The sequence below is a fragment of the Hyla sarda genome, chromosome 1, assembly GCF_029499605.1.
Source record: "Hyla sarda isolate aHylSar1 chromosome 1, aHylSar1.hap1, whole genome shotgun sequence".
Lineage (NCBI taxonomy): Eukaryota > Metazoa > Chordata > Amphibia > Anura > Hylidae > Hyla > Hyla sarda.
The window spans coordinates 410,902,854-410,915,023 of NC_079189.1; the positions used below are offsets into that span (position 1 = coordinate 410,902,854).

Here is a 12,170-nt window from a genome sequence, read left to right on the forward strand (position 1 = left end):
GGCCACTGCGCCGCTGATTGGTGCAGTGATTCCAATTAGTGTCTTCACCTGTGCACTTCCCTATATCACCTCACTTCCCCTGCACTTCCTTGCCGGATCTTGTTGCCATCGTGCCAGTGAAAGCGTTCCTTGTGTGTTCCTAGCCTGTGTTCCAGACCTCCTGCCGTTGCCCCTGACTACGATCCTTGCTGCCTGCCCCGACCTTCTGCTACGTCCGACCTTGCTTCTGCCTACTCCCTTGTACCGCGCCTATCTTCAGCAGCCAGAGAGGTGAGCCGTTGCTAGTGGATACGACCTGGTCACTACCGCCGCAGCAAGACCATCCCGCTTGCGGCGGGCTCTGGTGAAAACCAGTAGTGTCTTAGAACCGGTCCACTAGCACGGTCCTCGCCATCCCTCTCTGGCACAGAGGATCCACCTCCTGCCAGCCGGCATCGTGACAATATGCCACCGCAGCGCTATATGTAAAAAGTATATCTAGCAGCAGCGCATCGGGCCAGCAGCCGTCCGGCTCGATGATGCTATTACAGTACTTTTCACATATAGCGCTGCGGTGGCATATGTATATAGAAGCGCTGGGGGTGCGAGGGGGTCAGACATATAGCGTTATCTGACACCCCCCAGCGCTTCTATATACATATGCCACCGCAGCACTATATGTAAAAAGTATATCTAGCAGCAGCGCATCGGGCCAGCAGCCGGCCGGCCCGATGATGCTATTACAGTACTTTTCACATATAGCGCTGCGGTGGCATATGTATATAGAAGCACTGGGGGTGCGAGGGGGTCAGACATATAGCGCTGCGGTGGCATATGTATATAGAAGCGCTGGGGGGTCAGATAACGCTATATGTCTGACCCCTTCGCACCCCCAGCGCTTCTATATAGATATTCCACTGCAGCGCTATGTATGAAAAGTCTATCTATCAGCAGCATCAGGCTGGCCCGATGCGCTGCTGCTAGATATACTTTTTACATATAAGCGCTGCGGTGGCATATTATAGCAAATGCGCTGCGGGGGGACATATTATACATAAGCTGCAAAGGCTATATATCTATAAATGCGCCAGCAGGGGTCATATTTTTATTAATGCGCCGGTGGGGTTCATATCTTTATCAATGCGCTGCGGGGGGCATATTATAAATGCTATCAATGATGGGGGGTAGTAGTACAAGCACTAATGTAGCCTCCCCAGTCGCCTGCAGACTCCCGCAGCCAGGGAACAACTACTCCCATCATGGAAACAAGTCTGTTCCATGATGAGAGTAATAATAGTCCTGGCTACGTGAGTCTGTAGGTGGCTGATTTTTCATACTAACGGATGAAAAACTGATGCAAAAGGATGCGACAGAATGTCATCCGTTAGTAGTAAGGTCCTTTTAGGAGGCAGTGATGGGAGAAAAGCGGACGGAAGTAAACGGCCGTGTGAACCTTGTTCAATATTCCGCCAAAATATAGAAACTGAGCACCTCAAAGCCCACTAAAATCAATGGGAGCGGTATTCCTCATGGATATGGTATGTCAGACTCCCATCATACAGGCCAGTAGTCTCCAGTTGGTGCAAAACTACACTCCCACATATATCGATACAGCGTTACTTATAAAGATGATGAGTAGGAAGTTCAGGAAAATATCTACGTCTTTATTAAGGGATATCCCACCAGAAGCACCTGTACTGTACATAGCGCGGCTCTTGTGTACACTGTCACGGTACAGCACTCCTCGCTTCTTACTGTCACCCCTGCTGTTCAGCACCGCCGCGTACAGGGGGAGCTCTTCGCATTCCTACGTCTCTTACAAAGACTTTCAGTGCTACAGACAGCTCTATGACGGGGGTCAGAGGTCGCGCCTTCCTGGCGGCGCACGACGTTTATGTAACCGGAAGTAGGTGAGCGCAGCTGCTTCCATTGAGTACAGTGAGGACTGAGTAGAGATGTAAGTCCTTCGGCCTTTTTGTATATTCCATAGGATGCTAGAACACCGGCCTCACTGCGAAACCTTGTAGTCGTGTGCCCAGACAGTGGTGTGCATAAACATTTGTGTGAAAACAATCTAGGTAGCAAGTGGTGTAGAACAACAACTCCCAGCATCAACTTTTTAGCACCGAGACTAGTACTGAGCAGTGAGGCACTGACACGCAGATATTTCTGTGTAAACAGACATTTGTGGGTTCCCTTTTTCTAGTTTGGTAGAATTTTCAGCACCCTAAAGAATGGCAACAGATGCCAAGAAGAGGAAGCCCAAAGTCATTCGAAGTGAAGAAGGGAAGCGAAGCCGCCATGATGAACAGGTAAACAACCTCTTTAAGGAACACCCCTTTAACTGTTAGCACATTGTTTCCCCACCAGGGTGCCTCCAGCATGCCAGGACGGCTGTTGCCCAGATATGTCAAAAGTTGAGTCGGAACAGGTCTCACCCCTCACACTAGGGATGCCCTGAAACCCTGCCATCTCGCAGCCTCCTATAGGTTGTGGTAACTCACGCCGTAGATTTTAGTAGCGCGCCCCCGTCTTTTGTAAGTAGTACAGTAATACAGTGCAAATGTCCAGTATCTGGACATCCCTAAAGGAGACCCGCTGCGATCGTGCGACATAAGCAGGGAAAGTGTGCAGCATATATTCCATTCACACACATCACAAAAGTGATCACAAAATTCCCCCCCTCCCAGTGACAGTGGCTTTATCAAGGGCAAAAGATGTGCAGAACGGCCTGACAAGGGGTTTTATAACCTCCCATACCACTCAATCAGATCTCACTTCCATCTAACACCCATTCACATTCCAAGCCTTTTGATTGACATATAAATCAACCGGTGTCACCAGAAAACACCGGCCGATACAAAGCTACCATAATGATTTGCAATTCCGAATCTGTTGATTGACAGTTTGATAGCTTATGACAGTTAGGCATCAGCCTCCGGGGCAACCTAACTGGTTTGTCTGGCGCTGATGTTAAACTCAAATATACTCTGGAATGGGAGTCTTACCAAATAGTGCTTGCGAGTATGCCTCTCTGTCTGTGCGCACTGAAGACTGAGCAAACTAATAGACCCGGGGCCTAAAGTGCCAATGAGCGGGGATCACACTGTGCTGACGGTTAGTGACCGCTATTGTAGTGGTGCATGTGTTAGGCTAATGCTGCGCAGAATGTCTATGCGTGTGGATTTGTATTAAATTCCCGATCCAGCGATGTCTCTGTATTTGGTCCTATTGATCGCCATATTGGTGAGTCACTAGGACTCTGAAAAAATAAGTATTGATAATTAGTATTGGGTGAGTGAATATTGTTCAATAAGGTAATAGACTCCCTGGCCAGCTGGCAGATCCAACCTTTTCACTACATAGACTTATGCAGAGAAAAGTTCTGATTTGATTGACAGTCACCTTCCTGTAACTTGCGATCGCAGTGGATCTCAGGAGTGAGGTCCGCTGCAATCTCAACTTTTGACAGGTCTGGGCAGCATGTCAAAAGTTGTTTTTAATGACACAAATGCTTTAAACAGTAAAAAAATGCCTGGTTGATTTCAACATCCTGGTTACTGCCGACCACAGAGCTGGACAGAACGGCGGGTCCCTTGCTCTTCAGGAAAGTGTGGGGCTCACATCTGTTTGAATTATATGTCTAGATGGCAATGCACGTTTTAAAGCTATGTGCACTTTTACAACCATTCTTTAGTCCTTCAGTACAGCAGAACGTGCTTTATTAAAAAAAAAAATATATTGTGTCATATCTACAACACATTTGCATCCCGGTCTGTCTCCTAAGCTACATACTACACGCATTGTGTAGTTCAATCCTTCAGCTGTTTGTTAAAGTCCGCCTTGCTGCTATTTCCTGCTGATCATCAATGCAGGATCAGAAAATGCTTTGGTTTGTAAAACCCATGATTGTCATTTTTTTTATATATAGGAGGGAAGATATTACAGTGAGGAATCAGAGGTAGATTTACGAGACCCTAAGAAGGACTATCAGCTGTACAAGGATACCTGTGATGATCTGCAGAGACTCATGGCTGAAATTCAGGATCTTAAAAGCAAGGGAGGCAAAGAGGTGGTAAGTATTGTCTGGTTCTTAGAGGGATTTGTTTCTGGAAGGTTTATCTCCAGGAAATGAATGGAAGATGAGCTGCAGTAACCCAATACGGCCACAACACAATGTATGGAGTCACTATGGCTCTGGCAAACAGCTGATTGCTGGGGGTGCAGGGTGTCACCGGTCACTGTGGGCCATTAATAAAAATAAAAACCTATTGTTAGCCTCAGGCTTTGCTAACACCTGTATTGATGGCTTAAAGTGCAGCTGTCGTGAATTTTTACCCCTATAAACTAATCCCAGGTTGACAAAGTGGTTAACAGTTACAACTCAGGCTTTTGCTGCTTTCTAGCAGCTTTGAACAGGCTTAAAAAATGCTTTTTATTACGGTCAGCAACTGTTGGATAGGGGTGGCTATGCCCTGTTTGTCAGCACTGGGACTGCTGTGTGGTTGACACACAGGTCCCAGCGCATAGGCCCCTATTATTTTAATAAGGAAAAACTGTGCTCGTTCTCCTGTCTTTATACCAAGCGCAGCGTAATGCTAGAGGCAGAGAGTGAGCTCACTCTGTCTCTTATCACCGTGCACTGGGGGCCTTCGAGAGCGAGCGCTTGCTTGACAGCAAATTCACCCGACAGTGCCTGGTCTCCTGTCTTTTATATAGTGCCAGCGATAAACTGCGTGTGGCAAGTTTTCATAGTAAGCGCTCGCTCCCCTTGGCCCCAGTGTGCGGCATAATGCTAGAGGCAGAGCATTACACCGTACACTGGGGCCATCGAGGGCGAGCGCATTCTATGAAAACTTGCCGTCCGCAGCACTATATGAAGAAACGAGAACGGCCACTAGTTCTTATAAAGTTGAGTGTTCGCCACCCGCTCATAAAGATAAGGGGCCTATGCGCTAGAACATGTGTCTCAACCACACAGTGGTACTGGCGCTCACACGGCATAGGAGTGGCGGCCGCAGGGCATAGCTACGCCTATCCGACTGTTGCTGACCATAATTAAAATAATTATTATTATTAAAATAATTATTTAAATATTTAATAAAAATGCATAGCAGATGTTTGCTAAGGACAGCATGGTGGCTCAGTGGTTAGCACTGCTGCCTTGCAGTGCTGGGGACTTGGGTTCAAATCCCACTAAGGACAACAATAAATAAAGCGTTATTATTATTATTATAATAACGTCAGCAGAGAGAACTCTGCTCGTGATGTCATCAGAGAGCATTCCAAAAAGAAAAGAATTTCCTCTGTAGTATTCAGCAGCTAATAAGTACAGAAGGTTTAAGATTTTTTAATAGAAGTAATTTACAAATATGTTTAACTTTCTGCCACCAGTTGATTTAAAAGAAAAAAGGTTTTCACCGGAGTACCCCTTTAAGTGAATATTTATCACTTTGAGACCATTCTTATTCATAAAAATTGAGATGAAAACATAATTACCAATCGCCTTAAAATAGGTATCTATTTACAATTTTTATTTATTGTCAATTCATTCTCCTTTTTACTGTCTCCTTTGTCAGTCTGCAGAGATTGAGGAAAGACGTATCCAGAGCTGTGTACATTTCATGACCCTGAAAAAACTGAACCGCTTGGCTCACATCCGATTAAAGAAGGCTAGAGATCAAACTCATGAGGTACTCGCTGCTTACATGTTTTCTCAGTCGCCTCATTGGGAAACACAGGACACCATGTATTATGCTGCAGTCCACTAGGAGGCTGACACTAGGCAAAAAAAAGTCTGCTCCTCCCAGCAGGGTATACCCACCTACAGGCACTGAGCTAATCAGTTTTAGCTTAGTGTCAGGAGGAGGCAGACACAGGTCTGGAGCTCTCTCCAGACCTGGTCTTTTATCTTTTATTATTTTCTAGCTAGGAATGTCTAGTTGGCATTTTTTTTCCTTTTTGTTATTTTTCTAGGTTGGGCGACAGGAGCATGGCGCTACCTGATCGCCCATGTGCGACAAAGGGGCATGGTGCATAGAGTATGGGCCGTCAACGCTTTCTCGTCAACAGTCAGTGCATGGTGGTAGTACCCTGGGTCTGGGTCCCCCACTTTCCCCTGGCCGCCTTGCTACGGCAGCTTGGTGCGATGCAGCACGGCCTTTAGCTGACTGAAGACTTCAGGGTGATTATGAGAAGATGGAGCCGTGGGTGAGTGTGTTCTATATCTCCCCCCCCCCCCCCCCCCCCACACACACTCCTCCCTCTTCCTGATGTTCATCAGGGGTCCCCCTTGTTCTGTAGTGCCCAGCTCCTCAGCCGCCATTACACGTGGCTGTGCTGGGCAGGACCCATCAAGGCCTCCGGCTCCATGCTGGAGGGGACAACACGGTGGGCTGAACCACCGCATCCCCCTCAGCCAGGCCCAGTGACCTGGCCAAGTTTTAGTCCCTTTGCTGCCCCCGAGTCATTCTTCTGAGGCAGCGGGTCTCCGATCCCAAGCGGCCGACTACTTCCCCGGGGGTGTGTGCAACCAGCCCTCTTGCCGCAGATGTTGCGGCCAGGCGCAGAGTCTGGGCCAAATTCTTGTACCTTCTGACCAGAGACCCACTACTGCTGCCCCGGTGTTAGGCTTTCGGGGGCAGGGGTCTCACGCGGCAGGACGATTCCCCAGTGGGGGAAGGAGCCGGCCGCGTCAAACTTACCAGTCCCCTGGGCCGATCCTTGAATCAGCCACATGATCGGGTGACAGAGGGACCGGCCTCTTCATATAACCCTGGCCCAGTCTGTCTTTTTACCAACTCTGCTTAGCCTCTTCCTTACTTTGTTAGGCCGTTTCTGCCATCTCCTGGGGTGGTGTTCCGCGCCAGCGAGCTGCTCTGCAAAGTGAAAGTAAAAAAAAAATTGACTTAAATTTTCCTGGGCTCTCTGTACCCTCTGGTGGCTGTTTCATACACAGCTCTTCTGTTTCCATTCTTGTGCTTGGCCCCCCTTTAGTGGCCAAAAGTTGGTAATGCAGCCTTACTGTATTCTGTGGCTTTCTCAGTGTTTCCCCATATGTAGGGCAGTCTGCAGGTGTTTTTTTTACTGGAGTGCTCTCCTAAGCTCTCTTCTCAGGCTTTTTGAGTAGGAACAAGTGTAGCATCTGTTCTTAGTTTCTCATCTGATACGTCCTATATCCGGGGACCTTATATTAGATGGGTTTTGGAGGACAGTGCCAATTCCTAAGCCTGCTTACGTCACCTTATGCGCATTGCTGATAGGGCAGTTTCTGCAGTTTCAGCGCATCCCACAGGTTGGAATGCTTGGTTTTTTCTCAGAGTATTGTGCCACATGCCCTTGGACATTGTCCCATTGTGTGCACATGAGCTGCGGACTTAAAGTCAGTCCTAGGTCCCTGAGTAACCTTGTTCAGGATTTTTGCTGTTTTCCCTTGCTCCTGTTGGCCATTTTCGCTGTGTTTTGCAGTTTGCCAGAGATTCAGTGGGGACAGTAATCAGCGGCATTTGCCACGCTGCCCTTGCCCTCTCTTGGGCAGTAACATTAACCCCTTTGCGACCCATGACATACATGTACATCATGGGTCGAGTGGGCAGACATATGACGGGGGTCTGCGGGTCGGGTCCGTGTTATGACTGGGAGATGTCTGCTGCTATCAGCAGCTGAAATCTGCTGGTAATAACGGACATCGGAGATCGCTCTGATGTCAGTCATTTAACTGTTTAAATACTGTGATCTATACAGATCATGGCATTTAAACATTAAACGCCGCTATTCCCTGGTGTCTAGTGGTCCCATAGCTATGGGTTGCTAGGGAAGCCTGAGACCTTACCTTGTCCTTGTCGTCTTCCCTTGCTCTGTGGCAGCCCTTAACAATCGAGCACAGACTTCATGGATCAATGTAATGCAATAGCATTACATTGATCTATGAAAGCCATCTCAGGGGTGTGGAAATATAAAAAAAAACTACTTGTCCAAGGGACTAAAGCGGAACACAATCTACTTGTCCCTCAAGAAAATCCACTTGTCCTGGTAGATAAAATAATTTCAACCAAAATAGTCTGATCCCCCCCACTAGACCACCAGGGTTGGATATAAGATTACTTTAGACACTGCTGACAGCGGTGATCTAATGGTTTAATAGGTGATCGCAGCATGTCAGGATATTAGCGGGGGGAGAGCTGTAGCTCCTCTTACACCCCAGACAAGCCCAGATAAGTCTATATGTTACTTTTTGATCACCTTATAAAAAATTGCTCATATGAAGTGACCAAAAATGAGCAATTCTGGACTATTCTTTTACATTTACACCGTTCACCGTATGGTTTAATTAACATTATAATTTAATAGTCTGGACATTTCCACATGCAGCGATACCACCTATGTTTATTTTTGTACATTATTTTTATTTAAAGAAAATTGGAAACTTTTCTTAGGAAAGGGGCTTATTCACATATATACGCACTTTTTAAAATATTTTAATCACTTTTTTTTCAGTCTCAATAGGGACTTATGTGTTACTGGGGGGTGTTCTGCTTCTCCAGTTTATATGGTGCATTTTGTGTCAGAAAATGCTGGAAGTTGCATTTAGTTACTAGATAACTAAAACACCCAGCATGCCCTGATACAGTCTATGGTTGTGTGGGTGTTGCAGCATGTTGCACTGTATAGTAGTACAGTTAAGGTTATTGTGTAACATGCTGGGAGTTGTAGTTTTGGTTTGTGTCAGCTGCAGAGCCATAGGATGTGTCAAGGATTACTGGGAATTGCAGTTAGTAACTACAACACCCAGCATGCCCTGATGCAGCCTATAGCTCTGCAGCTGACCCGAACCCAAACTACAACTCCCAGCATGTTACACTTTATAGTTCTACAGTTTAGGTTATGGTCCAACATGCTGGGAGTTGTAGTTTTGGTTCGGGCGGGTTTGTGTGCATCCGTGGGGCTCTTGGTTGGCGGGTGAGTATGAAGGGGGTGGGATTCTGAGGGTGCAATTTACTGCGGGTGCCACTAAAAATAAATAAAATTAGATGGTACAACTGCCCTAATGCCCGTCTGCTCCTATACAAAACATTCATGCATACACATATCATACATACACCAGCCACTGCCCCCATATCATACACACACACACACCCGCCACTGCCCCCCCCACATCATACATTACATACACACATACACTCACACCATACATTACATACACACATACACTCTCACCCTACATATACACCATACATTACATACACACATACACTCACACCCTACATATACACCATACATTACATGCACACATACACTCACACCCTACATATACACCATACATTACATACACACATACACTCACACCCTACATATACACACATCATACATTACATACACACATACACTCACACCATACATATATACCCTACATATACACACATCATACATTACATACACACATACACTCACACCCTACATATACACACATCATACATTACATACACACATTCACACCATACATATACACCATACATATACACACATCCACTCACACCCTACATATACACGCATCATACATTACATACTCACACCCTACATATACACACATCATACATTACATACACACATTCACACCATACATATACACCATACATATACACACATCCACTCACACCCTACATATACACGCATCATACATTACATACTCACACCCTACATATACACACATCATACATTACATACACACATTCACACCATACATATACACCATACATATACACACATCCACTCACACCCTACATATACACGCATCATACATTACATACACACATACACTCACACCCTACATATACACCATACATATGCACACATCATACATACACCTGCCGCTGCCCCCCCACATCATACATCACATACATACACATCACACTTAGACATTATGCACACATCATACATTACATACACACATACACTCACACCATACAAATGCACACATCATACATACACCTGCCGCTGCCCCCCCACATCATAAATCACATACATACACATCACACTTAGACATTATACACACATCATACATTACATACACATCACACATAGACATTATACACACATTATACATTACATACACATCACACTTAGACATCATACACACATCATACATTACATACACATCACACACATACACTCACACAATACATATCCACCAGTGTTTCCCAACCAGGGTGCCTCCAGCTGTTGCAAAACTACAACTCCCAGCATGTCCAGGGCATGCTGGGAGTTGTAGTTTTGCAACAGCTGGAGGCACCCTGGTTGGGAAACACTGATATATACCATCCTCCCCCATCATACATTACATACACACATCACACATACACTCACACCATACATATACAACCACCCTTCCTGCCGCCGCCCGTATTCTCGGTCTCCTCACCTGAGCCGCCATGAGTGGACATCAGAGCTGTAGTCCCGGCCGGTGTGAGGTGAGATTTCCGTCCTCTCCTCTCTCCCCTCCCCCCTGCTCTGTGTTTTTCCCGTGCAAACTAGCAACCGCCCCGTGGTGGATTAGGTCCTGTCTAGACAGAGCCGGGGAGGGGGAGGGGGAGCTGTGTGCGGGGGATGGAGCTGTGCACGGAGCTGTCGACATCCTCTCTCTCACCCTGCTGTGTCTTCTTGTGTAGAGCTGCATCCTCCGGGAGGGGAGATAAGGGGGCTCTGCAGTCAGCTGGAGGCCGCCGCCCCCTCCATACACTCAGAGCTGGTGTGAGGTGGAGACTTCCATCGGCTCCTGCACCTCACATCGACATTAAAGAAAAATAAGGGGGACGTCGGTCTGTCCCTGCCCGATACAGGGCTAAATCTATAAACAATTCACCTGCCCGGCGCCCAAAACTACTTGTCCCGGGCGTCGGGCTATAGGATTTCCACATCCCTGCATCTGATGAAAAAGTGTGTATAAAAAAAGTAAACAAGTTTTTAAAAATATAAAAAAAAAAAAAATCCCTCCCCTCTTAAACATACAAATCACCCCCCCCCCTTTCCCATTTTTTTTTTTTTTTTATAAAACACTGTACAATCAAAAAAAACACATATTTGGTATCACTGCATGCGTAATTGTCCAAACTATTAAATATTATGTTTCTGATCCTGCACGGTGAACTGCGTAAATGCAAAAAAATTCCAAATGCCAACATTGCTGATTTTTGGTTACATTACAGCCCCAAAAAAATGTAGTAAAAAGGTGATCAAAAGGCCAAAACTACACAAAAGTGGCACTGTACAACTCATGGCACACAAAAAACAAACCCTAAAACATCTCCGTAGGTGGAAAGATAAAGCTATAGGGGTGAGAACATGGTAATGAAATATATATATATTTTTTCAAGGTTAAATTTATTATTTTTTTAACCATAAAATGAAACTAAAATTATTTACGTTTGGTATCATTGAAATCATACTAACCCATAGAATAAAGATGGCATGTCAGACTTACCGTGTTTCCAACTCCGAAAAAATTATTGCCCTACAAAATTGTGCAATTCCATATTTTTTTCAATTTTGCCCTACATATAATTTTTTTCTGGCTTTGTAATACATTGTATGATAAAAAAAGAAAAGTGGAAAGTACAACTCGCCACGCGGAATATAAGCCCTAATACAACTTTGTCCGTTGAAAAATAAAAAAGTTATGGGTCTTACAAGGTAAGGAGGAAAAAAAACGTGAGCCAGAAAAGAGCTGGGTCATGAAGGGGTTAACCTTAAAGAGTCCGCCACGTTCATGGCTGTTGTGCCGGTGCCACGCCTCCTTTATGAGCTGACCGAGGGGGTGCCCCTGTGTGGGCTATGGGCTCTCTGCAGCAGTTTTGTGGGTGGTTCACTTTGGCGTGGCCCTCTCCAATGCCCATGGAGGACATGCAGCAGCTATTCTGGTACTCCACTGTGGGAGTTGACCGATGCACAATGGACCCTCTACATCAGGGGTCCTCAAACTTTTTAAACAGGGGGCCAGTTCACTGTCCCTCAGACCGTTGGAGGGCCGGACTATAGTTATAAAAAAAAAAAAAAAAAAAACATGAACAAATTGCTATGCACACTTATATATCTTATTAGTGGACTACCCCTTTAAGTATGCAGCATAGTTCCCCCCCCACATTAGGTAGGCAGCATAGTTCCCCCCACATTAGGTTGGCAGTATAGATCCCCCCCAC

At 45.8% G+C, this 12,170-nt stretch overlaps 1 protein-coding gene and 1 non-coding gene across 9 annotated transcripts in view; both read left to right on the plus strand.

Annotated features, from left to right (window-relative positions):
* The first annotated feature begins 1,828 nt into the window (after nucleotides 1-1,828).
* Nucleotides 1,829-12,170, plus strand: part of THOC5 (THO complex subunit 5) — a 50,368-nt gene continuing 40,026 nt past the window's right edge. For 6 of the 8 annotated variants that reach the window (XM_056528702.1, XM_056528705.1, XM_056528704.1 and 3 more), the window contains exons 1-3: nucleotides 1,896-2,291; nucleotides 3,911-4,054; nucleotides 5,559-5,672. In XM_056528702.1, the coding sequence (XP_056384677.1) occupies nucleotides 2,214-2,291; nucleotides 3,911-4,054; nucleotides 5,559-5,672 (336 nt within the window). In that variant the 5' untranslated portion in view covers nucleotides 1,896-2,213. Of the gene's footprint in view, nucleotides 2,292-3,910; nucleotides 4,055-5,558; nucleotides 5,673-12,170 lie in introns of all 8 variants that reach the window. The other 2 variants (XM_056528700.1, XM_056528701.1) reach the window with 2 other exon arrangements.
* LOC130343174 (U2 spliceosomal RNA) lies at nucleotides 7,084-7,271 on the plus strand. Its single transcript, XR_008882556.1, has one exon. It is a non-coding gene; the product is annotated as a U2 spliceosomal RNA (small nuclear RNA).